Below are 23,296 nucleotides of genomic sequence, written 5' to 3' on the forward strand. Positions count from 1 at the left end.
CCCACGCCTGTCCCGCTCCCCGGCGCTGCAGCCGGTTCATCTCCAGCCAGGTCCAGGGGAGGAGCTGCGCGCCAGCAAGTTGCAGGGGGCCTCTCAGGGTGCTGGTGTGCCCCGGGACCAAGTTTATCCGCTTTGTCGTTTCAGAAGTGTGTTCTCTTAGGTGCTGATCAAACACCGGAGGAAAAAAAAAAATCGTAAGGTCGCTGCCTGCTTCGAGTGACGCTTTCTTCCTTGTTTGTTCATTTTAAGTCCTGTAATTGGAAAAACCACCCCGGCTTTGTAAACTCTGGCCTCAATTCACTCTGCTGGCGGGGGTGTCTTTTTTTGGGGAGGGTGAGTGGGTGGGAGGCTGGCTTTAATTTAATCCGAAAACAGAGGCTCCAAAGTCTAGTTAGTCATCGTTTGGCTGCCTTAGTCCCCGGGTTTAACCTTATTTCCACGGAGCTGCTCCTGCCGGGTTCTCCGTGGAGGTTACAGAACAAAAAGAGCACAGAGCCGAAACTGGAGGCCGTCTCCGGCGCTGACGTCTCCACCGGGGTTATTTACGTGGGGGATTTTTTTTTCCTTTTAAGTGACGGTGAAAGTCTCACTGTGGCATGTGACAGTTCGTTTACTTCAAAGCAACAGGACACACACGGGGAAACTCGACTCAGAGGAGAGGGCGGGGAGGGGGGTCTGCGTTTCTTGGAATCAGCCAAACAGGATCTGGTCTTTTGAAAGGGCATTTTCATCAAGGAACTCCTGTTGGGAGTCTTCCTCAACCAAAACAACCCTACAGGAGCCTTTTTTTTTTCCTCTCTCCATGACTAGTAGTTTGAAATATCCGATGAGAGAAGGGGTAAGGCTTAAGTCTTGAAAGTAGACTTTACGGGAACAGATGAGCAGCCCCCGTGTGGTCACCTTTTCCTAAAGGCGGCGGCTGCCCGGGTCCGAGAGTGGGAGAGGCAGGGCGGGAGGGGCGGGCACGGCGTTTTAAAGAGCATGTGAGCATGACAAGTGTGCGCCGCAACGTGTTCGATTTCGAAACTGCCTTGCAATCCAGTCCGGAACTCGCAGCTTTAGCCCGGGGGCACAGTCACTCTCCGCGGGTGTCTGTGTCTCATCCCCCCCTTCCCCACCCCCCACCCCCACCCCGGCCCCGCTCAGTCCCTGTTGGAGAAGAGCCCCCGGAGGAGAAGGGTGCGCCGCGCCGCGCCCGCGGGCCCACGGCAGCCGCGCATTCTGGAAGAAGTTGGTTCTTGTCCCGAATACTTTCCCCGCGGTGCCCCGCCCCTTGAATCAGAAGCGGCTGGAGCCGGACGCCGGAGTGTGGGGCAGCTGTCAAAAACGAAGTGGGGTGTGTGTGTGTGTGTGTGTGTGTGTGTGTGTGTGTGTGTTTTCCCCGGGGGTAGAGGAGAGGAAGGAGGGGGCGGCCCGAGTTCCATCTGTTGCAGTTTCCTAACCAAACACACCTTCGTCGGCCCCGGGAAGAAAGGCCCCAGAGGAGAAACCCGGGGCGCTCGGCTGGGGTGGCCGCGGCCCAACGAGGGATGCGGGAGGCGTGCGCGCAGCGGGGAGGAAGGCTCGGGTTTCTGGGCTCCGCCGCCCCCACCGGGCACCGGTAACCGCGGCCCCGGGGCCGCCGAGTTGAGGCGGGGTGGCCGCGGCCCGCGTGCAGCCCTCTCCGGCTGAAAGGTGCGGGGGAGGGGGGGGGAGCGGGGGGGGCGGGCGGGGGACGGGGCGGGCGGCAGGGGGCGGAGGCAGGACCTCCTGTACCTTCCCTCCTCGCCTCTCACTCTGACAGCGCCGAGGTGCGCCGAGCAGGAGCGGGGAACAAAGGAGCAGCGTGGGGAGGGGAGCGAGTTGGGCGAGGGAGGGAGAGCCCCCGGCCGGCCGCCAGAAGATCCCGGCGGGAGGAAGCCCCAGTGTCACTTGAATTCCACCCCAGAAGCGGGCGCCTGGGATCCGAGCGGCCGGGGCGGCAGTAACTGCCGGGGCTCGTCCTACAAGTTCCCGGAGAGTCCTCGGGGCGGGAGGACAACCGCTGGCCCCCTGCGCTCCCGCTCCTGCCCGCAGCCCCCCGAGACAGCAAGGGGAGCTCCAGCATGAAAAGCAAGAAAGGTAAGGCTCCGCGGGCTGCCGCCCCGGGGGCGCGTGTCCCGGGGAAGCGTGCTCGCCGGCCCGCGCCGCGCTCGGGGCGAGAGGGACTCGGTGGACTTGCCAGCCCCGGGCTGTCCGTCCGGCTGGGACCGCGGCCGGGCTCTTTGTTGAGGGCCGCGTCCGAAATGGCAGTGGCGGCCGCGTTCCTCGCAGACACCACACGAGGGGCTGTTGTGGGGAGACGGGCCTCTCTCCACGCCGCTGGCACGTTGTCAAGAAGCACGCTCGCCGCCTTGTTTGTGCGCCTCCCAAGTTTCATTGTCTCCGCCGGCACCCCACGCTTCCCCGAGTCGCCGCGTGGCTTCTCGCTGGTTCTCGTGGGCGGGGGGGTCGTGAGGGCCCTACTCCAGGGGTACCCCCCCGCCCCCGCCCCCCGCTTTCCCCGGCGGCAGCCAAGAGCGCCTTTGTCTGAAAGTTGGGCTTGGATTCCGGGGTTCCCCCCCACCCCCCCCGTCCCCCGAGCTGGGCCCGGACACTCTCTTCTCTGGGGATGGGGGTGTTTTCACAATCAAAAGGAATGCGACTCCGGCCCCCCAGCTCGCCCTCGGGGGTCGGAAACTTCGGGAAGCCAGTCCTAAACTTTCCTGGCCTCCAAGTTTTCCCACGAAGAAAGCGGGGCGAACAGCTCGCGGCGGCGGCGGGCGGGCGGGACGAGCCGCGGTCTGACCTGCAGGCTGGGTTGTTAAGGGCGAAGCGCGAGTCTGTCATTGTTTCCACGAAACGTCCTGGAAGCCTCACAGCTAAAACTTGCCGTCGGTCTGGTTTAAAAACAAAATACACGAGAGAAAGAAAGAAAAAGAGGAAGAAAAGAAAAAAAAAAAACAGCCTGCCCCCACGAAAGGTCAAAGAATGTGAGCTCCCTCTTGAAGTGAACTTTTGAGCCTCCCTGACGGGGAGGCACCCCGAATGCGCCGTCGTGGGCCCCCCAGTTGGCTTTTCTGTTGTGATTTACGCGAAGCGGCTCCACACACACAAGCGAGCGGCGCGGGGACGCCGGCGGGGGAGGGGGCGCTGCGCGCAGGCGCAGGCGCGCCCGGAGTTTCCGCGGCTCCGCATTCTTTCGGACGGCCCCGCGGGGACAGTTGGAACAATTCGGTTAGAACGCGGCCGCCCCCGCGACGCGGCGCCCCGGCCCGTCCCCCCCCCCCTCCCGGGGGTGCTGTGCTCTTGATTTTGGCCCTGTGCCTCGGAGACTCGCCTCACCTCGTGCGGTGCACGTCCAAGTCGGGGCTTTCGGAGCGGTGGGGAGCAGGCTCCCAGCGGAGCCCCCTCCAGGGACAGTGACAACTCGGCGCCGAGAAGTTTGGCCACGTAACGGCGCGGGGAGCACGCGGGTGGCTGCCCCTGGAAGGCCATGTCGACTCGGGGAGGACTGACAGGTCTGGACCCTTCCCCGAGGGACTCTCCCGCGGGCGCTGGGACTCCCTGGGATAAGTTGGGGTGTGTGTGTGTGTGTGTGTGTGTGTTTTGGGGGGGCGGGGGGAGGGTTGAAGAGTGGTACTTGTGAGCCCAATGCAAAGCTGGTCGGGCTCCCCGCATTGTTCGGGCTCTGGTGGGGGGAGCGTTGGTTAGCTCCCCCGATCTGCGCCCCCCACCTCACTCCTCAGAGCCTGCCCGGGCCCTCCCCGCCCCCACCAGGCCGGCCGTTGGGTACCTTCCCCCCGCCCCCCGCCTGCCCAGGTACAGCCGGGCGTCCCTCGCCGATGCCCCGGCACTTTAGGGTACCTACCCGCCCCCTCCCCCGGCAATTTTTGGGTTACCCCCCCACCACCCCCACGCTCCCATTGTCCCTCGCTCCTTCCGCGGCACTCGGGTGCCTCCCGGTCGCCCCCGTTCCCCGCCGGCCGCAGGATGGGGTCCTCGGGGTCAGCAGCCCGGGGCGCGCCGGGTCCCGCGGCCGAGCGCCGACTCCTGGAAACAAGGAGCGGTGCGTGGCGGAGGGGAAACTTTGCGCCGGGTGCGGGGCCGTGCGGGGCAGCGGAGGCGGCCCGGTTTCTTCACCTTTTTAGGTTTTCCTGGTAAACCCTCCGGGGGTGGGCAGGCCCCTCAGAATGGAGAGATTCTCGGCACCGTGTCCGGTTTCTTGTAACCTGAGCCTCCCGAGGTCCCGGGGGTGCTCCCTGTGCAGTCGGAGGGGCCGGGTTCCGTGCGGGCGGAGGGCGCCGCCGAACAAAAGCCCAAAGCGGGCCGCCCCTCCGCGCCGCCGCCTCGGCCCCGCCACCCCACGCCGCGCCGGCTGCCTGGTGGGGGCCGCGTTCCGAGCCGCCCAGCGAGGGCTCTGGAGGAAACCCCCTCACACGGCCCCCCCACTTCCCCTGCCCCCCCCCCCCCCGGGCTGGGACGGTGGTTGGTCTCATAAAAGTCTGAACATCTTTTCAAAGTTTTCTGGGAAACACAATCACCTCAAACTGCACAGAGCCCGGGCTTTGGGGAGACGGGTTTGTGGTAACAGTGTCTCGTCTTAGAAAGCAGAGGATGCCGAAAGTTCTCCCCACATGGCTCCACGCCACGCAGAAAGAAGGTTCCTTGAGAAGAAGCCCCAGAGTCTTTCAGCTCCTCGTTTCTGACAACGGGGTTCTTGCTTTTTAACCTTGTTCCGTGGCTGCGACCAGCCAAGTGCCCCTCGGCTGGAGGACGATTCCTGTCCCTTCTGAGCCGTTCTGATCTGGGAGTTTTCTCAGGTTCGGCTTGCTTTTCCCCCATTGTGTACCTAAACTTTTCCTTCGGTTATTCGAATCTGTTTCTAGGTTCGTTTCTGGCCTCTTCTGGATACGCAGCCACTCTTCTCAGGCTCTCTCGCACGCCCAGCTCCTACCCAGAACTGAAAAGCTTGCTTCATGGACCTGTGGGAGCCACAGGCCATCTCCTGGCTTTCCAGACAACATTTCCTTGTATGTGGATGGAGTAAAAGAGGCTTGTGATCCCACACCCCTCCCCCCAACCACATATTTTTGAAAAGTGTAAGCAGAGAGCAGGACGTTTGGAAACAAGTCGTAACCGGGAAACTTTTCAAAGGCTCTGTTACAATAGGAAATGAGTAACGTGGAAAAGTCTTTTTGTTTTTCCAAGTGGAGCCACAATCCGGAGGGAGAGTTTTAATGAAAATAGTCCTGACAGCAGCAAACGTGGTTTGCTGCAGTGAAATATCAGCTGGTGTAGCCAAGAAACTGAAATCTTAACTTCCTGTTACTTCAGCTTTTGTGCACATATTGGAAATATTTGTTAAGAGGTCCAGAGGCCTGGCATTCATTTGTTTAAATGAACTGAGAACAGAGTAAAGTCGCACTGCAGTTTGGTGTTGCTTAACTGAAACCTGCTTTTGTTGTGTGTCATTAACCTATTCTAAAAGATCAGGCTTCTTGTCAAACTTAAGCAGATCGAAGTGCAGGCTTCAGGGGCTTTTGTTGTTGTTTTAAATTCTTTATTATCAACTTACAGTTGAGAATTCACTGTTTAATGAGCAAATTTTCACAGTTTTAAAAAAATTATAAAAGGGAGGGGGGATAACAGCTTTGAAAAGAATGGCTTTTCAGACATTGAGGAGTTTAAACAAATTTGCTTTAGTTACTCAAGTATTTAATAGAGTTAAAAAGCTAGATTTCTTTGCAAATATAAAATGGACTCATTTATAATTTATTAAGTTTTTTTTTATATCAAGAGCTCTTCACCCAAATTTTAATATGGGTTTAACATTTTTCTCATCTTTTCAACAGTGAAAGCAGTTTCAGTTTTAAATGTACCTCTTTTTCTTTTAAAGCAGTTTAATGGGCCTTGGTGGGGTAGCTCAGTTGGTTAGACTGTCATCCCCATACTCCACAAGGTTTTGGGGTTCCATCCCTGGCCAGGCCACATACAAGAATCAACCAAGGAATGCATAAATAAGTGGAACAACAAATCAATGTTTCTCTCTTTCTCCCCTTCCCGTCTCTCTAAAATCAATAAATAAGTAAAAAAAAATAAAGCAGTTCAATGAAAGTTTCTGGGAAGGGAAACATCAAATACATGGGGTTAACATTTAGGATTCTTCTGTGATTGGTTTATTGATGGCTGTTTATTAAGGCTTGAGCTAAAGTGAATTTGCAAGATCATCCTGCTCTTTTTTTAAAAAAACTTAAATTTATTGGGGTGACATTGGTCAGTATGGTCATATAGGTTTCAGGTGGGTTTTTGTTACTCGTCCTGCTCTTTTGTTAGAACTTGGTTTACTTGGTCTTGGGAAGGTCCTCCTGACTTTGCTGTGGACACTCTCCCAATACCTTCTGCCCCCTGCAGTCCAAAACTAACCATGTGTCACCAAATAAAGTCAGACTCAACTAACTGGGGAGTATCTCATCAACAAACCTTTGAATGGGTAGCTCTTTGAGTTTCATTGTGTTGAAAGGCTTTAAAAGGATGTTTTTGTTTTTTAAATCCTCGAAAGTACATTGAGTAGTTTATCACTGTGAGGAATATTCTGTTTTTATTTCCTATCCAGGTAAACCATTCAATTAAGTTTACATCAACAAAGTTAAGAATGCATAACTTTAAATTTTGTGTTAGTTTAATCAATTTTCTTTATGTAGAAGTACTGGTATGTTCGAGCATGCACTAGTTTATGATTCACTTATATCCTTAAAATTTTAGATCAATACATTCTAAGAGTTGTCCATGTTCTTTGTGTGTGTGTGTGCGCCAGGGAGGTGTTTAATAGCATATAAAGTTCTAAATTATGTTTAAATGTCTAAAAGGGCGAGGTCTAAATTTTTGTTGAACCCAGTCTGTGTGTGATTTGAATATCCTTTAATGGTTTGTGAATTCTTAAAATTTCTGGTGGGATTAAAGTACTTACAGACAAGAGATTTTCCTTGGGGATTGCATATTCAGGGTTGTTGTTTTCTTGTTATGTAAATAAGACAACTCTGCTTATTGACACCTCGTGTTCTAGATTCAGATTAATCTGGTAGTAGAAGTTTATATGAAATTTAAATTTTTGTTCACTTAAGGCATCTCTGACCTTTTACGAATAGAAAAATATTTTTTTGTGCAACAACACTGAAAACTTCATTGGCTGTTTGTATTTACTAAAAAGTGACCAGTACTGGCCATTAAAAGTGGTGTTGAATAAATGTAAGGAGCCTTGAAAAGAAATGACTATAGAATTGGCAGAAACTTTTGACATGCATTTTATCTTTAGAATACTAACTGGGTTAAGCATGTAATTTTCCCTCCTTATATCAGTGAAAAAAAATGTACAGATATTCCCTTTTTTTAATATTTTATTGATTTTTTACAGAGAGGAAGGGAGAGGGATAGAGAGAGAAACATCAATGAGAGAGAAACATTGATTAGCTGCCTCCTGCACATCCCCCACTGGGAATGTGCCCGAAACCAAGGTACATGCCCTTGACAGGAATCAAACCTGGGACCCTTGAGTCCGCAGGCTAACGCTCTATCCACCGAGCCAAACCAGCTAGGGCTCCCTTTTTATTTCAGACCTTCAGGGGAAGGAGGAAGAATAGCATTTAAAATGCACAATAGAACACTCATTAGATTTATCCTAGATAGCAATGACTTCAAAGAGGTTGTTAGACACATTCCATCTGTTGTAGCACCTTTCCTGATGCACAGGTGGCAAGCTGTTATTCCCTTGGGGTGGGGCTTTGTCTCCTCTGTTGGATTACATGAAGGACTTTTCTGAGTATCCTTCCAAAGGAATGTGAAAAGTTGAATCCTAGGAAAGTGGGCATGCATGAAAGTGCATCTGACAACTGGTTGAGAATCTAGAATGTGCCTCTAGTCAAATTACTCTTGAGACTACATGTGCTCTGGTATTTCAGGACAGAAAACACTCACTGGTCCTTCCCCTACCTCTCAGTAGTTGAGAAAACATGTTTACACTGAATGGTCAAAAGAGATGAGTTTTTCAGTAAGTGCTCTGCTGATGAAATCGGCTGGCCTTTGTCCTTTCCTAGGTGTTGTAGCCTCTGGCAGTGAGACTGAGGATGATGACAGCATGGACATCCCCCTGGACCTTTCCTCTTCGGCCGGCTCAGGCAAGAGAAGGAGAAGGGGCAACCTGCCCAAGGAATCTGTGCAGATTCTCCGAGATTGGCTGTATGAGCACCGGTACAATGCCTATCCCTCAGAGCAAGAAAAAGCATTGCTGTCCCAGCAAACACATCTATCTACACTACAGGTAGGAAAAAAAGAACATGAGGTATATGCACTCAGGTTTCTTTCTTTCTTTTTCCCCCTAAAGTCATCTTATAGCATTCCTGTATGTCCAGTCATTAAGTGTCTCCTGACTCAAAAGCTTGGGGTGGGAGATATCTTTTAAACTTTCTAGTGCTGATAGCTAATAACTGGCTATTTAGAGAAACAAACACTTGACAGTCATCTGTCAAATAACATTTCCTTTAATGCCTAAAAGAGCCTTCCTTTGTGCAACAATCATAAAAAGGAGGTTAAATCTTACTCTATTACCCAGGAAACTGGTTTGATATTTAAACAAGGACAGACCTCAGTGAGGTAATTCATGTCTGTCTGTTGACACAGTGATTTGAACTGAGAAGAATCAGTAACTTGGGGGCGTGGCCCTTTTCATACAGGAAAGATTTTCCTGTAGTTGATTAACTTCAATGCTGGGGCAGTAGGTAATCGGTTAATATGGGGGAGAGTCAAAAGGTAAACCTCCTTCTCTAAAGTAACGTTTAGACATTTGAGAATTTATACCTTTATTTTTCCTCCTGAAAAGGTTTATGGATGATGAGACAAAAAAGGGAATTTGTATTGGAGAGAAGCAGGTTTATGATAGGAAGCAGTTTTCTTTCTTGTCTGGGCTCAAATACGTTGGAATAACTTTGTAATTTCCGATAAGTCTTTTCATGTCTTCTTAAATGCAAAGAGATAATTAAGCATCTATGGAAGGTTCTCAGAACATGTATGCTGAGTGTTAAAGCACACCCAAATCATTTCAGGTCTGTAACTGGTTCATCAACGCCCGCCGAAGGCTCCTCCCTGACATGCTGAGAAAGGATGGCAAAGATCCAAATCAGTTCACAATTTCCCGCCGTGGGGCCAAGATATCTGAAGTGAGCTCTGTGGAGTCAGCAATGGGCATCAAAAACTTCATGCCAGCTCTGGAGGAGAGCCCATTTCATTCCTGTCCTGCTGGACCAAACCCAGCCCTAGGGAGGCCACTGTCCCCTAAGCCGTCGTCTCCAGGATCAATTCTGGCTCGTCCATCAGTGATCTGTCATACCACTGTGACTGCATTGAAAGATGTGCCTTTCTCTCTCTGTCAGCCAGTTGGTGTGGGACAAAACACAGATATACAGCAGATAGCAGCCAGCAACTTTACAGACACCTCCCTCATGTACCCAGAGGACACGTGTAAAACTGGACCAAGCACAAATACACAAAGTGGTCTTTTCAACACTCCTCCCCCTACTCCACCGGACCTCAACCAGGATTTTAGTGGATTTCAGCTTCTAGTGGATGTTGCACTCAAACGGGCTGCAGAAATGGAGCTTCAGGCAAAACTTACAGCTTAACTATTTTCAAGCAAAACAGTTCTAACAAATGTTATGATTGCCGGGGAGATGGCAAGAGATAAATTGCGTTATTTTATATATTTTTTTATTAATATTTGCACATGGGATTGTTAAAATGAAGCTTCCTGTTACTGAGATGTCTTCAATGGAATACAGTCATTCCAACAACTATAAACTCAAAGCTACTGTAGAAACAAAGGTTGTTTTTTTTTTAATGTTTCTTGGTAGATTATTCATAATGTGATATGGTTCCCAAGATTATGTGATTTTACCCCCCCTCCCCCCCCTTTTTTTTTTGTTGGTGTTTTTTCAGACTGTGCAATACTTAGAGAACCTATAGCATCTTCTCATTCCCATGTGGAACAGGATGTCCACATACTGTCTAATAAATTTTCAAATTTTTTTCAAACAAGTATGAATCTAGTTGATTGATGCCTTTTTTCATGACACAATAAAGTATTTTCTTTAAAAAATTTACTGTAGCACAGACTGTTTTGTTGAGGGAGGTGCTTCTTAAAAGTGAGTAGGAATATATCACGCCAATGAGAGGAAGTTGGGGGGTTGGGTTGGGTTGAGTGAGTTGGGGGGTGTCACCAGCTCTTTGAAGAACCTTGGACAATAAGCCAGTATGTATAAACAGGATGTGTGATATTTACTCTTGATAGGAGGCATAAAGCTTTTCTTAAAACTGCAGGGCAAATTGAAATGAATCATTCCATCAGAGTTTAGCTAACCACTCAATCCCTTGGTAATCTGTCCTGCATATTTTAAGACATGGCCAGTGTTGAAAAGAAAGGTCTCAAAGCACCTGATAATGGCTTAAGTTTCCAGAAGTAAACAACCTAAGCAGTCTCTTAATATTACCCCTTTTTCATGTTACCCTTTAAACTTTATTCTTTGGTACAGTTAGATAAGGAGTTTACATTCAAAGACAGCATTATTTGTATAGAAATCACCTTTTAAAACATTTTCTAAAGTGATTAAAACAGAGGTTCTATCTTTTGTGGGCCTGTTAACTAGGTTTCTTTTCTAAGGTCACAGTTTGTGAGAAAATGGTGCCATACGCAAGTGGAGTTTGTTGGGATAGATGTTATTTATGAAGCCAGGATGGCCAGAAGGGGAATTGGTGGTGCTTCTTTCACTTACGGTTGAGCAGATTTGTCACATGCCACAAAACCATTCTTTGTAGTCATGCTTAGTATGAGGTTTCTTTGTTATGACACTCATGTTTTTTTCTAGCCCTGACCCAGCTATGAATTGTCTTAAGTTTGAGGAAGCCTCAGAGCTTCAGCATTGTTTAAAGAATATAGAATAATTCTACCAAATTTAAGTTTGCTTAATTTTGAAACTAGAAAGTCCCTACTGTAGAAAGAGCTAAATTCCAAGACTTTTTGTAAATGAAAGAAAAGAACTTACAACCAGTAGGTGTAAAAAAACAAAAAATAGGTAAGGAAAAGGTGTGATGCTATAACTTGGTAAGGGCACAGGCACATCAGCCTCAAGTGGTCTGATCCCACCTCAGGGTCACATAAATAGATAAAACTGAAATAAGAATATATAAAAGGAACAAAATAAACAAAAATGAGATCGAGGTGATTGAAAATCATTAGTTGCTCTAATAGCTAGATCAAAGGCTGAAAGACTGAGTACAGATAAGGGAGACCAGCAAATCATAAAAGGCTTTTCCCAGTTAAGATGTTTTATGAATCATACCAGAAAGGGGAGAGAAGAAGCCATATGAGTGATTAAAGGAAATGTCAAGGGTCAAATGAAAACCCAAAGGTTTAAGAAAAAAATCGCCCGAAATTGCCTGTTTTATTTTTTCCCTCTTGAAGTTGATTATCAATGTAATTGGAAAGATAAATATATTTTTAAAATTTTAAATCTAAACCAAGTATAAGTTATTTTTATGCTTAGTATTTGCATTTAACATTTGTATATCTTTTCATTTGCTTATTTTTAACCTATTTTGTTTAAAATTCATCCCTTTTAGATAGCGTACATTTGGGTCTTTTTTATTTAGCCTAGTCTGCCTTTTTTACTTGGTGTGTTCAGTTGATTTACATTTATGTAATTACTGATATGTTTGGATTTATTTACCATTTGGGGTTTTTTCGTCCTCTGTTACTCTTGCTACCTTTTAGGTTACATGAATATTTTTAGTATTTTGGTTTTACCTTTTCTATTGGTTTACAAACTATACTTTCGTTTTTAAAAAAATTTTTTTGTTCAATTACAGTTGACTTTTTAGTGGTTGCTCCGGGATTACAATATATATCTTTAACTTATACAATCTACTTAGCATTAATATACAATTTCGTATGTAACCTTCCAACAATATAGTTCCATCCATTCTCTCCTATTTTCCTTTGTGTTCCATATATATTATGGCTACATGATAAATCCAACAGGGCAATGTTATAATTTTTCATTTAAACAGTTAAATGTATTACAAAAAGAGAAAAGAGAGTGTACATATAGTCTTTTGCATTTGCTAAATATTTACCATTTTTGAGGTTCTACATTTGTGTCAGTCCAAATGACATGTCATTTTGCTTCAGCTTAAAGGAATTTCTTCAGACTTGTGTGGGCTTGTGGTGACAAATTGTGTTTTTGTTCATTGAAAATATTTTATCTTTGAAGGGTAGTTTCACTGAAGATAGAATTAGGGATTGATAATCTTTTTCAGTTTTTTCATTATTGTATTTACTATCTTCTGGCTTACATCGTTTTTTAATATGTTTTTATTTTAAAATATTAATATGTTTTTATTGATTTTTAGAGAGAGAGAGAGAGAAACATTGATTGGCTGCCTCCTACTGGGGATCCAGCCAGAACCCCCCCCACGTGCCCTGCCTGACCCAGAATTGAACAGCAATCTCTCTGGATGGGACAACATTCAGCAAACAGCCACACTGGCCAGGGCTGGCTTCCACTGTTTTTGATGAAACAACAGTTGTCTTTTGTATCGTTCTTCTCTTGTATGTAATGTCTTTTTCTCTGGCTCTTTCATCATCATATTTCAGTACAATGCTTGAGGTTTGTTGAGCTGCTTGGATCAGTAAGTTTACGTTTGGGAAGTTGTGGCCATTTCATTCTCTTTCCTGCTTTCTCCTAGAATTCCAGTAGATTTATATTAGATCACTTGAGATTGTCCTACTTGCCTCTGTAGGACAATCTCAAGTGATCTAATATAAATCTACTGGAATTCTAGGAGAAATTTTCTTCAATCTTGGTTCTCTATATGGATTGGATCATTTGTATTTGTTTACTTATCTGCACATTGGAATCACCTGGAAAGCTTTCCAAAAACCCCACAAAAACTATGGGATGGGTTTAGAAATTTTGAAAAGCTCCTTTGGTGATGCTAATGCATAGGCACGTTTGGGAACCACCGCTCTAAATAATTCTTTAAATTAGCCATTGTTTCTCTTCATAAGTAGAATATTAGAAGTCTCTTTCCAGACAAAATTTTTGTTTTTGCAGTCTTTTTGTTGGGGTATCTTTGTGAAAGAAATGTAATTTGCTGTAAAGTTATCACCCAAGTTAACTTACCCAGTTAGGTTTAACGTAAGTTTGAAAGTGGCACTGAGATTATCCTATAGTATACATAAGTCCATATAGTATGTAAAGCCAAGCCACTAACAAATAGGTCTAATACTGCAGGAAGGTAACATGCATTTGTATCAAACCAAAAAATAAACTTTATCTCTGGAAACGAGAGTTAAAAGCAATGCTCAGAGATCTAGTGTTAGGTCTCCTTGGGCTAATTAAGAGGAGAGCGTTATAATTCTGTTGCTTTAAATTTCTTCCCAATGATTTTTTGCTTGGAAATTTGATTGCTTAAATGATTGCGTGAAAAGCCAGTGTGTATGACACTAACATTTCCCCCTGCCGCCCAGCCTTTGGATATAGTAAATCTCCACAATATGGAACACCATGTGTTTTAAATTATCTAATAGCCCTTCCCATTGTAATATCAGGTATCATCTATAAACCCATATTCAAATGAAAATGTTAGATTCATTTGAAATGGACAATATATAAAATTTATATAATATTTTATACTCTATTTTATTATTATATTGATTGAACATTTTATATGCATATCTCATTTAATCCTCACAACCCTGATGAGATGCTATTCCCATTGTGTATCTAAGGAAACAGATTCATCAATGTTTAGCTTGTCTGGTTACCAGCTGCAATAGAGCCCACATCCATGGGGTGATTCTGTAAGCTTACACTTTCCACACACTATGCCTGAAAGGAAACAGTTTGGAACCATCCACATTTATTATCCTGTTCAGTAAGGATTTGGTGGTTGCTTTGGCAGATGATCATAATATACATGTTTTATCTTCCAAGTACTTCAGTTTACCGTTCTGCTGTTTATTAACCACCTCCCCTTGCCCATTCCATTTCCTTTGGCCACCTTTGCTTCTCAGGAGACTTGCAGGATCTGACACATCCTCCTGGTGTCCTAAGCCTTAGGGCTAGCCAGGGCCTGAAATAATGAACTCTGCAATGCCAAGAAATGTTTTGTAGCTTCTCCGTGTTAAGTCTTAAACTTAAGCTGGTATTCAATGTATTTAATTTCCCTTCCCTCAGTGACTTTTTGAATCTGCAACCTCGGACTACTACCATTTTTAGCACACTTCTCTTTTTTATTTTGATTGAGAATCTTTAGACTTACCCTAGTATCTATAGTTACTCTGTGCTGCTCCTTCCAACTTCCTCTGTCTTTTAAGCTATATTTTGCCAAATAGAGATTAGGGATTGCTCTGGGACAAAGGTATAGCTTTAATTGAACAACAGTTGTAATTTTAAAAGGAAAGTGAAGATGTATGGGAATGCTTTCCCACTCCTTAACTCCAACCCCAAAACATCCACCTTTTCTAAAACAATGTATGTCAATTAGAGCCAAAGGTCTTACATGATATACAGCACGGGGCAAAGATCAGCTTTAAAATAAATAAACACCTCTTTGTGAACAAAATAAAGCAGAGCATTCTTTTCCCTTTGGAGACCTAAGATACAGCAGGAATAAACTTGGCCTATGTAAGTTTTATAAAAGAACTGCCACCTCCAAGCTTGACTAAAAGATTAACTTTATTTGGTGAAACGTGTTTCTATTCACAGGCAGGTGCTGCCCTGATTCACCAACTCCTGTTAATTTGAACCTGCAGAGGTACCTTTGATCAGCTCTCTCAGAGCTTCACCGGTTTCCCTAGTTGGCTCAGAAAACATCAAAAGAACTGTAATGCCGACTCTAATCTCAGCCTTCCTGTTTCTGCGTCTGCCCACTGGGTTCACACAGCAGCATGTTTTCCTTGAAAGGCATTCTCAGCGATTGTACTGGGTGTCACAATGTTAAACTTGCATTCATGGCGAGGGGAGGGGGGGCATTTCTCTTTGTAACTCAAATCTCTGCAAATGATGAATCAGGCCTCTTCGGCTCATTTGCACTGACATTTATGTGGGTATGTAAATTAATGCCTGCTGGCCTGATGCTGGAAGTAAGGGAAGAAACAGCTCAGTTTTGAAAGGGAACTCTGTTATCAGTAAAGCAGTTACCAAGTGCAATATATTCTGTCCATGAAGATGATGTTCTTTGGGGCTCTGGCAGTGGGTTGAAAATTCTGAATTATAAACAAATGGCAAATGTTCCTTAACAAGACACATTTATACTCAAGGGTGGTAGGTAGGTCAGATAACATCTAGTCTTTTTTTTCCTTCTTCTTTCAGTTGGCATCGGCATTCTTTTTACACTCAGTTACAAGTCAATAGTTGTAACTGAGTGCTTTATTGCTCCTTCAAGGCCCATATAATTTTGTCCTCCAGGATTTCATGCCTGTATTGGGATTTCTAAAAAAGCCTTATTTTTACAATGCATTGGGTGGTATTTTAGAATAAGAGGGGCCATAGGTAAAAGGGAACCCAACTTGTGTAGCCTTAAGCAAGTTATTTGGCATCTGTAAGTCTGGGTGTCTTCATCTCTAATTTTGGTAAGAATAAATACCTAAATCTCAAGGTTGTTGAGAGGATTAAGTGAGGCAACAAAGTGGAAACTCTAAAAATTTTAGAGCAAAGCAGATTGCCCTACAAATGTGTTTTGTTGAGATAGAAGGTCTTCCCTCTGTACACCTACCATTCTAGAGTTCTGCTGCCACATTGCCACCTGGCAGGTGAATGTTCCTAATCCAGTTTCAGTCTTTGATCTTGTCCTTCCAGGCCCTGGCCCCACCTGCTCTTCCCACATCCAACCTGCCTTTCTCCAGTTTCTTACAATAGCAGCAGTTCAGTTCCTTTCCTCCATCTTCCTTCTCCTCTAGGATGTTTATACAAGAAAGTGAGGTTGCCCTAATTGGTTTGGCTCAGTGAATAGAGCGTCAGCCTGTGGACTGAAAGGTCCCAAGGTCGATTTCAGTCAAGGGCATGTACCTTGGTTGCGGGCACATCCCCAGTAGGAGGTGTGCAGGAGGCAGCTGATCGATGTTTCTGACTCTCTATCCCTCTCCCTTCCTCTGTAAAAAATCAATAAAATATAATTTTTTAAAAAAAGAAAAGAAAGTGAGGTGAGGGCTTCAGTAATGTAGGCTGGAGCCAGTGGTGACCCTTATGGCAAAGACCAGGTAATCCTCATCTCTCTCAAACGAAGCTGTTTGCATTTTCAGCACTGGCATCATTTCTGCCAATTTCAAAAGAACACCAGTTCTTAGTTACTAAAGGGATGAACATTCAGAGCCCTGATTTGCTTTCTCCTCCTCCCTGTGGGCACACTTCAGTGGAACGCTCTGAAGACATCTCAATTTGCCTTTTGTGAGTTTTTTTCCTGTTCTTGTACTAGTAAAAGATGCCAAATTTATTATGAGTGTGGAGCAGAAATAGGTATATATTTTTCTTTCTTCTTTTTTCTTCTTAAAGGTAGAAGGACTTTTGGGATCATGTGGATGAGATGAGAAAATTGAGTTCATCTCTTAACCTTTTCAAGTTGCTTGACCTCTCCAATCCTCAGATTCCTCATTTCTTTGTTTTATACTCCAGGGAATATTTATCATATATCACAGTCAGTCTTGTGAGAGGAACAATGTCTGATTTAATAGAATCTCATTTGTCTGTTCTCACAGCTTTGCTTTCGCCTCATTCCCTAGTTACTTGAGGAAAATGTTTTTCCTTCAACTCCTTTCTTTGCTCTTTACTCTCTCTTTTTCTTTCTTTATCCCCTTTTTTATTCATTCACCAGTTTATTATGAAGGACATTTTGTGAAGGATACAGAGAAACAGCCAGGTGAAGAGGTGAGATCCAGAAGGGTCCTGAGTGTAGGAGCTTCTGTCCCCATGGCCCTGGAGTGTGCCACCCTCCTTGCATGTGGGTGCGTCCACCAACCCAGAGAGTCTTACCAGGTGTGATGCTCTTCATTGGGGACCGAAGCTGCCACCGGATATAGAAGGAAGAGCACTGAGCTTAGCTTCAGAGGAACTAAGTATCAGTACTGGGCCAGCATATGGCTAACTTCTCTAAACTGGTTTTCTCACCAGCAAAGCAAAGGGTTGGATTAGATGATCTCTTCAGCCTCTGAAAGCTTTAAACCTCTAAGGACATAGATAATAATACACATAGACCTAATAACAGTGTCGGTCATTTGAAATCAAAAGTTCTATAAAATACTGACATCAGTATTCTCCAAATGATGACATTTAGCATTCTCAAAATGAGGAAATGACTTCTTTCTATGGACACAACTATCAAAAGGGTGATTATAAACTAGGGATGACTCTCTGTCCAGGGAAGAAAACAGTCTAATCAGTGATGGCGAACCTATGACACGCGTGTCAGCACTGACACGCGTAGCCATTTTTGATGACACGCGGCCGCTGAGGCGGCCGCATGCCGAGGATGAAACATTTGCGAAATAATGTTTTTTCCTCAAAGTGACACACTACCCGAGTTATGCTCAGTTTTTTGGCGAAGTTTGACACACCAAGCTCAAAAGGTTGCTCATCACTGGTCTATGTTAAAATATTAAGCTGGAGAGTCTCAGTGCTTTAGTTCAGGTATAATTCATGGGAATTGTGAAGAGGAACCAGCTGACAGAGAGCAGAATATCGGGGGGCACAGAATGGGGGTGGTCTGTTAAGAAGATGCCAGAAGAGGGGGGACACTGTGCCTGGTTGCTGGAGAGTGCCAGGCCAGCCCTGTAAAGACCAGGTGTGATGTTCTTCACTGGAGACTGAAGATGAAAGGATCTCAAGGACCTGGGGGATTTCTTGACAGACAGCTGCAGGAAAACCTGTAATTGACTAGGAAAATGACTGTACTTGTAAACATAATAAGTCAAGGGGGGGATATTTGGGAACCAGATAGGAAAGGACTTTATGACCCCAAGGAAGGAAAGCGTGTAAATTCTGAAGTCAGAATGCAGAGCTTTTAAAACAGCTGTTCCTTCACAGTAGCTGGACAACGGCATGCTTTAAAATTAAGAATGTTTGAAGAATAGCGTCTTACTTGAGCGAGAGCAGCAGCTATGCAAAGCAGATAACGTTTGTGCACAGAAAACATTTACTTTGTGTTCAGGACCCAAAAAAGTGGAGAGGAGCCGGGTGGATGGTAGGAGGTGGGGGAGCAGACGGGTAGAAATAGAGCCCTGGGAAGGCTTTAGACAGAAACCGGGTTCTATACTCTGGCTATGCACCAGAATCTCCTGGCCAGAGGCTTTCAAATACAGGTGTGTAGGCTCCACCCAGGGCCCACTCCATAGTTTGCAGGGCCCAGTGCAAAATACACATGGGGCACCTTAAGAAACAGGAAAAAAGTACCCTTAATGGTACTCAAATGTAAAACTTTCCTCTTTCTGTTGACTTGTTCTGGGGTTTTCTATTTGCTATTTAATGTTATTTTATGTAAAGAAAAACTACAATTTTGAATTATTAGCATGAAATTAATTTTTACTGTTCATCTTTATATTGTGCGATACCAGTTTTAAATGGAAATATGAGAGAATATGTGGAATCATCCAAATTACACAATTTCCATTTCATAGCTTGTACATATGTATATATTTTGTTCTAACTAGAACAGTGGAAAGTCTGCATAAACTGTTGTTTATTTCTGTTTTCTTTTTTACTTTTTAATATGCTTATACCCTACCAACATTACCTTCTGCTTACTAAGAATGGACTAAAAGAAGGAATTATGGGTTATCTTCCCCCCCCCCCTTTCCTTTTATGTTATCATTTTTGACATAAATAGTTGGCTGATATAGGGAAGTAGCAAGAGCAAGAAAGAATATGAAAGGGTTTCTTGTTTGTTCATGTTTCTTAGAATGTCATTGCTTTCTTCCTGGTTTTAATGGAAAGCCTGGCTTCTTGGGGCTGTCAGCACCTCTACTTACTCAGTTATAGACCCAACACCTTATCTGGAACCTACTTTGGAGTCTTGCTGATCTCCCACTGTCTCCGGGGGATTTCTGGTGGGTCCCCCGGAATCTTGTGCTCATGGTCATGGGGACAGCTATATGAGAATGAGGCAGCAAGGCATAGCTACGGACACATGATGTGTAGGGCCTCTCCTCATGCATATCCACTGTTACCCCACTGGACTTCATTTACAAGCACAAGTTCAAAAATACACTTATTAAGAATTTTAAGATGGTTACAGCAGAGTGTAAACCAAGCACAGGATCCATTGCACATCCATGCCATTTCCAGAGACATGTGCTGGCTGAGTTTCTACATTTGTGGAATAGAGGGAGTGAGACAGAATGATCTCCAATATACCTTTTAACTCAAAATTCAGTGATAAATATGTAAACAAACTGGTGGTTAAATTCCAGTTATGTTAAGTATACTGAAGTATTCAAAGGGAATGTCCATAATTTTCTTTGAAATACATTAAAAAAATGATAGATTGATGACTGGAGAGAGGATGGATAATGGGTAGATAGATGATATAGCAATTACAGTGAAATTTAGTAGTGGAATCTGGGTAGTAGGTAAATATTGGGGTTTTCACTTAAGAGTTTTTCAATTTGGCTGTGTGTTTGAAATTTTTTTTTTTTTTTTTTTTTTTTTTAAATATATTTTATTGATTTTTTACAGAGAGGAAGAGAGAGGGATAGAGAGTTAGAAACATCGATGAGAGAGAATCATCGATTAGCTGCCTCTTGCACACCCCCTACTGGGGATGTGCCCGCAACCAAGGTACATGCCCTTGACCGGAATCGAACCTGGGACCCTTGAGTCCGCAGGCCGACGCTCTATCCACTGAGCCAAACCGGTTTTGGCTGTGTGTTTGAAATTTTACATTGAAAAATGTTGGGGGGAAAATGAGTGATTTGGCATCCAGTCTTTATGACTAATGCAGAAAAAATGAACAACATAAAGTAACCTGTTCAACTGGTTAAAAGCTGTTGGATTTAATAGCTAATCTAAGATGTAACTAAAAGGTTTCAGCTTAAGAAGCAAAAGTTCAAAACTTTGTCTATTGAAAAACTTTTAAGGTAGTAATTATTGAGTGCTTACTATAAGCCAGGACCCTTCTGAATATTTCTAAGAAACATGTCATCCAGTTGAATCCTCACAACTATCTATGAAGCAGGTAAAATAGGTATACAGTTATTTGTCTGACAGACGAAGAAACTGAGGCTCAGCTAAATAAATGAGCTTGTCCAAGATCATGGAGTTGGTAACTGACAGAGCCGAGATTTGAATTCTGGGTTGAATGAACTCTCATACAGCTCTTAGCCAGTATTTTCCTCTGTTCTGCCTGTTGTCTCATTTGTTGGTAGGAAAGTAAGGTTTATACATCCACAATGTATTAGTTGGTGGGCCTCTGAGCAGACAGCCTGATAGAGTAAAATACTCCCTGCCCACGTGTGGGTGGGTGGGGAGGCCTGCTCCCTGTTTAGCTGTGTATGATGGCTTGGCTGTGATCCTGCACAAGTCACTTATCATTCAGCACCTCAGTCTCTTCCTATGTAAATGGCGGCAACAAAGCTTATCCATGTGGAGAAAGAATAGGACTTCCTGTGCTGTCTTTCTTCACACTTTGTGCAGCCTCTTCTGTGTTCAGCCCAAGGCAACCAACCTCAGGCCTTGAGGACCATGAGGAGAGTGATGGAAGCAATGCGAAGAGAAAGATACATTTATTTTGCTCATTGGTTTTACTCTAAAAGTACACTTATTTTAAAGAGAAAGGGAGAGAGAGAAACATCAATGTGAGAGAGAAACATCCATCAGCTGCCTCCTGCACGCCCCGTATTGGGGATCGAACCCAAAACCCAGCATGTGCCCTGTCTGGGAATCGAACAGGCAAACTTTCAGTGCAGAGGATGATGCCCAACCAACTGAGCCATACCCACCAGGGCTGAAAGTACACTTCTGAGAATTAAAGGCAGAGAAGAAACAGCAAGGCATAGAGTTTAGGCCATACCAGTAGGTTGAAGAGAGGAACTGCCAGACTAATCAATGAGGAGGGGAAGTGAGAGGAGGTGCTGAAGTGACAGTCACCAGGCTGCAGTGGGGAGGGGAAGGGAGATAGGGCTTTGTGGCCTTGGAGACGGTGGGCATTGCTGATGAGAGATGTTGAGTGGAGGTAGAAGAGAAGGGTGAATGGAAGCCTTCAAGTTAAGCGCATGCTCAGCACTGTGCACACCTGATCAGTGGGCTCCCTGTTAGAGAGAATCACCCTCCTGTGCTATTGAGGTGTCAGGACAGCTGTTCCTCCAGCTGCAGGCACACTGCCCATAAACCCCCAAACAAAGTCTGCTCTGTGTGTATCTCACCCCCGCCCCCACCCCCACCCCCACCCCTGCCAACTCCTACACCCCCAGGCAGGGCAGCTCCTGAAGTAGGGTAAGACGAATCAATGGTAAAACCTATGCTTGTGATGTATCTTATTGGGCAAATCAAATAAGACCAATCCATAGGGAAATGCCTTATCATTTCTAAAGTATTGGCAAATTTAACTTAATACAGGCATTTCCTGGATTATGAAACGTTCATGCAAATTCAATGTTAGGCAAATCACTCCATAGAGCACTTAGTAACATTTCAGATATGTGGGGAAGTAATTAGCTTTAGATGAGGTCATCAGGGTGTAGCCCTCATGATGGGATTCATTTCTTATAAGAGGAAGGGACAGGCCCTCTCTCTAGGCCTGTGAGGATACAACAAGAAGACGGCCAGCTACAAACCAGGAAGAGGGCCTCACCAGGCACTGGATCTGCCGGTGCCTTGATTTTGGACTTCCCAGCCTCCAGCACTGTGAGAAAGAAATGTTGTTCAAGCCACTCAGTCTTTGGTATTTTTGTTATAGCAGCCCAAAGGGACTATAAGGCAGCAAGTGATTTGCCCATGGTCGTGCAGCTAAAAAACGCCTCTATAGATGGAGCTTCTCAACCTCCGCTGCACACAAACACTCTAATGTCATTAATCTGATTTCCTCAAGCTTCCCTGATTGAAGACCACTGCTGTCCAGCAGTTCTCAGAGGCTGGCCCGTGGACTCTGGCATTAGACTCACCATGGGGTAAATTTGTTAGAAATTCTGATTGGCTCTCTGAACAGACTCACTGAATCAGGATCTGCTGGGTGCAGAATTGGCGGAGGGGAGGGGGCCGGGAGGGGGGCAGCTAGGCTAAATGAGTCTTAGGAATACTGAAGTTTGAGCACCATTGTTCTCAGGGCTGTTAAAAGCTTGCAAGGCAAACCCCACCTTCTATAAATCTTTGCCTCCCTCTCTCCAGTTAACCACTTGATGTATTTTGTAAAGGGCAGACTCCTTTGGCTAATTTTCAAGTTTTCATTTGGTTTGCTTCTTTGGCATTTGCTGTATTTGTCCTCTTCCCTTTTCCCCACCTGCCAAACAGTGGAATGTGGCTACTGTTTGGAAGGTAGGAATAGCTCAGCCCAGTGTTTTACATGTAATAAAGAAATGGTGCTTTGCCCTGGCCCGGAGGCGGGGAGGGGGGCTCAGTTGGTTAGAGGGTTATCTCCATATGCCAAAATTTCGGGTTTCATCCCTGGTTAGGGCACATATAAGAAGCAACCAGTGAGTTGGTAAATAAATGGAACAACAAGTCTCTCTCTCCGCCCCCCCCCCCCAATTAATTTTAAAAAAGAAAAAGAAATGGTGGTTTAAATTCAATATCAAAGCATAGTCTTTCCAGGTCTGGAAATGAAATATTAACCAGACCTCAGAATCAAAGCTGATCTGTGCAGTTCGCCATGTACTTTCCCACACTGAGGAAGAATCCTCTGTCCTAATGTGTGTAAAAAGGCAGAGGACCGTTTGCCTAGATGAATGAACTGCCTTCCGGTGGTAGCTCAAACCTGGGTGTTATTAGTTGGCGCCCGCCCTGAGGGATATCAGTGTCTTCCGCCTTCCAGCCAGCCCAGGAGCAGCAGAAAGCTGGGTGGGAAGGGTTGTAACCTTTAGCTGTCAAAGGGATGCGTCTGGGAAATGAGAGTTCCTGCTTATAGACAAATAGGTCCAGAAAGTCACACACTCTGATATGGGTCCGTCTGAACAGGAAAAGGAGGACTTCTTTGTCAAGACGTCTACTTGAAAAGAAAAGAAAAAACGTACCCGCTGAAATATTGCTTACTTCCTAGAAGGAAGGAC

At 45.1% G+C, this 23,296-nt stretch overlaps 1 protein-coding gene across 5 annotated transcripts; it reads left to right on the forward strand.

Moving 5' to 3' along the window:
* Nucleotides 1–1,178: 1,178 nt before the first annotated feature.
* Nucleotides 1,179–10,146, forward strand: TGIF1 (TGFB induced factor homeobox 1). 5 transcript variants are annotated; one of them, XM_054723749.1, is made up of 4 exons: nucleotides 1,765–2,100; nucleotides 4,887–5,030; nucleotides 8,091–8,314; nucleotides 9,096–10,146. In XM_054723749.1, the coding sequence occupies exons 1-4, from the start codon at nucleotides 2,085–2,087 to the stop codon at nucleotides 9,669–9,671; spliced, it is 960 nt and encodes a 319-aa protein (XP_054579724.1). In that variant the 5' UTR covers nucleotides 1,765–2,084; the 3' UTR covers nucleotides 9,672–10,146. The 5 variants fall into 5 exon arrangements, with proteins under 5 accessions (XP_054579725.1, XP_054579724.1, XP_008158231.2 ...); XM_054723750.1 differs by lacking the exons at nucleotides 1,765–2,100; nucleotides 4,887–5,030 and adding an exon at nucleotides 1,179–1,336; XM_008160009.3 differs by lacking the exon at nucleotides 4,887–5,030 and having other exon boundaries at nucleotides 1,766–2,100.
* Nucleotides 10,147–23,296: the final 13,150 nt, after the last annotated feature.

The sequence above is a fragment of the Eptesicus fuscus genome, chromosome 12, assembly GCF_027574615.1.
Source record: "Eptesicus fuscus isolate TK198812 chromosome 12, DD_ASM_mEF_20220401, whole genome shotgun sequence".
In the NCBI taxonomy this organism is placed as follows: Eukaryota; Metazoa; Chordata; class Mammalia; order Chiroptera; family Vespertilionidae; genus Eptesicus; species Eptesicus fuscus.

Excerpts from the sequence above, each read along its gene's own strand:
- TGIF1 (XM_054723749.1), top strand. Across the intron at positions 5,031-8,090 it reads TTTCCAGACAACATTTCCTT|GTGTTGTAGCCTCTGGCAGT; the intron begins GTATGTGGATGG and ends GTCCTTTCCTAG. Across the intron at positions 8,315-9,095 it reads CACATCTATCTACACTACAG|GTCTGTAACTGGTTCATCAA; the intron begins GTAGGAAAAAAA and ends AAATCATTTCAG.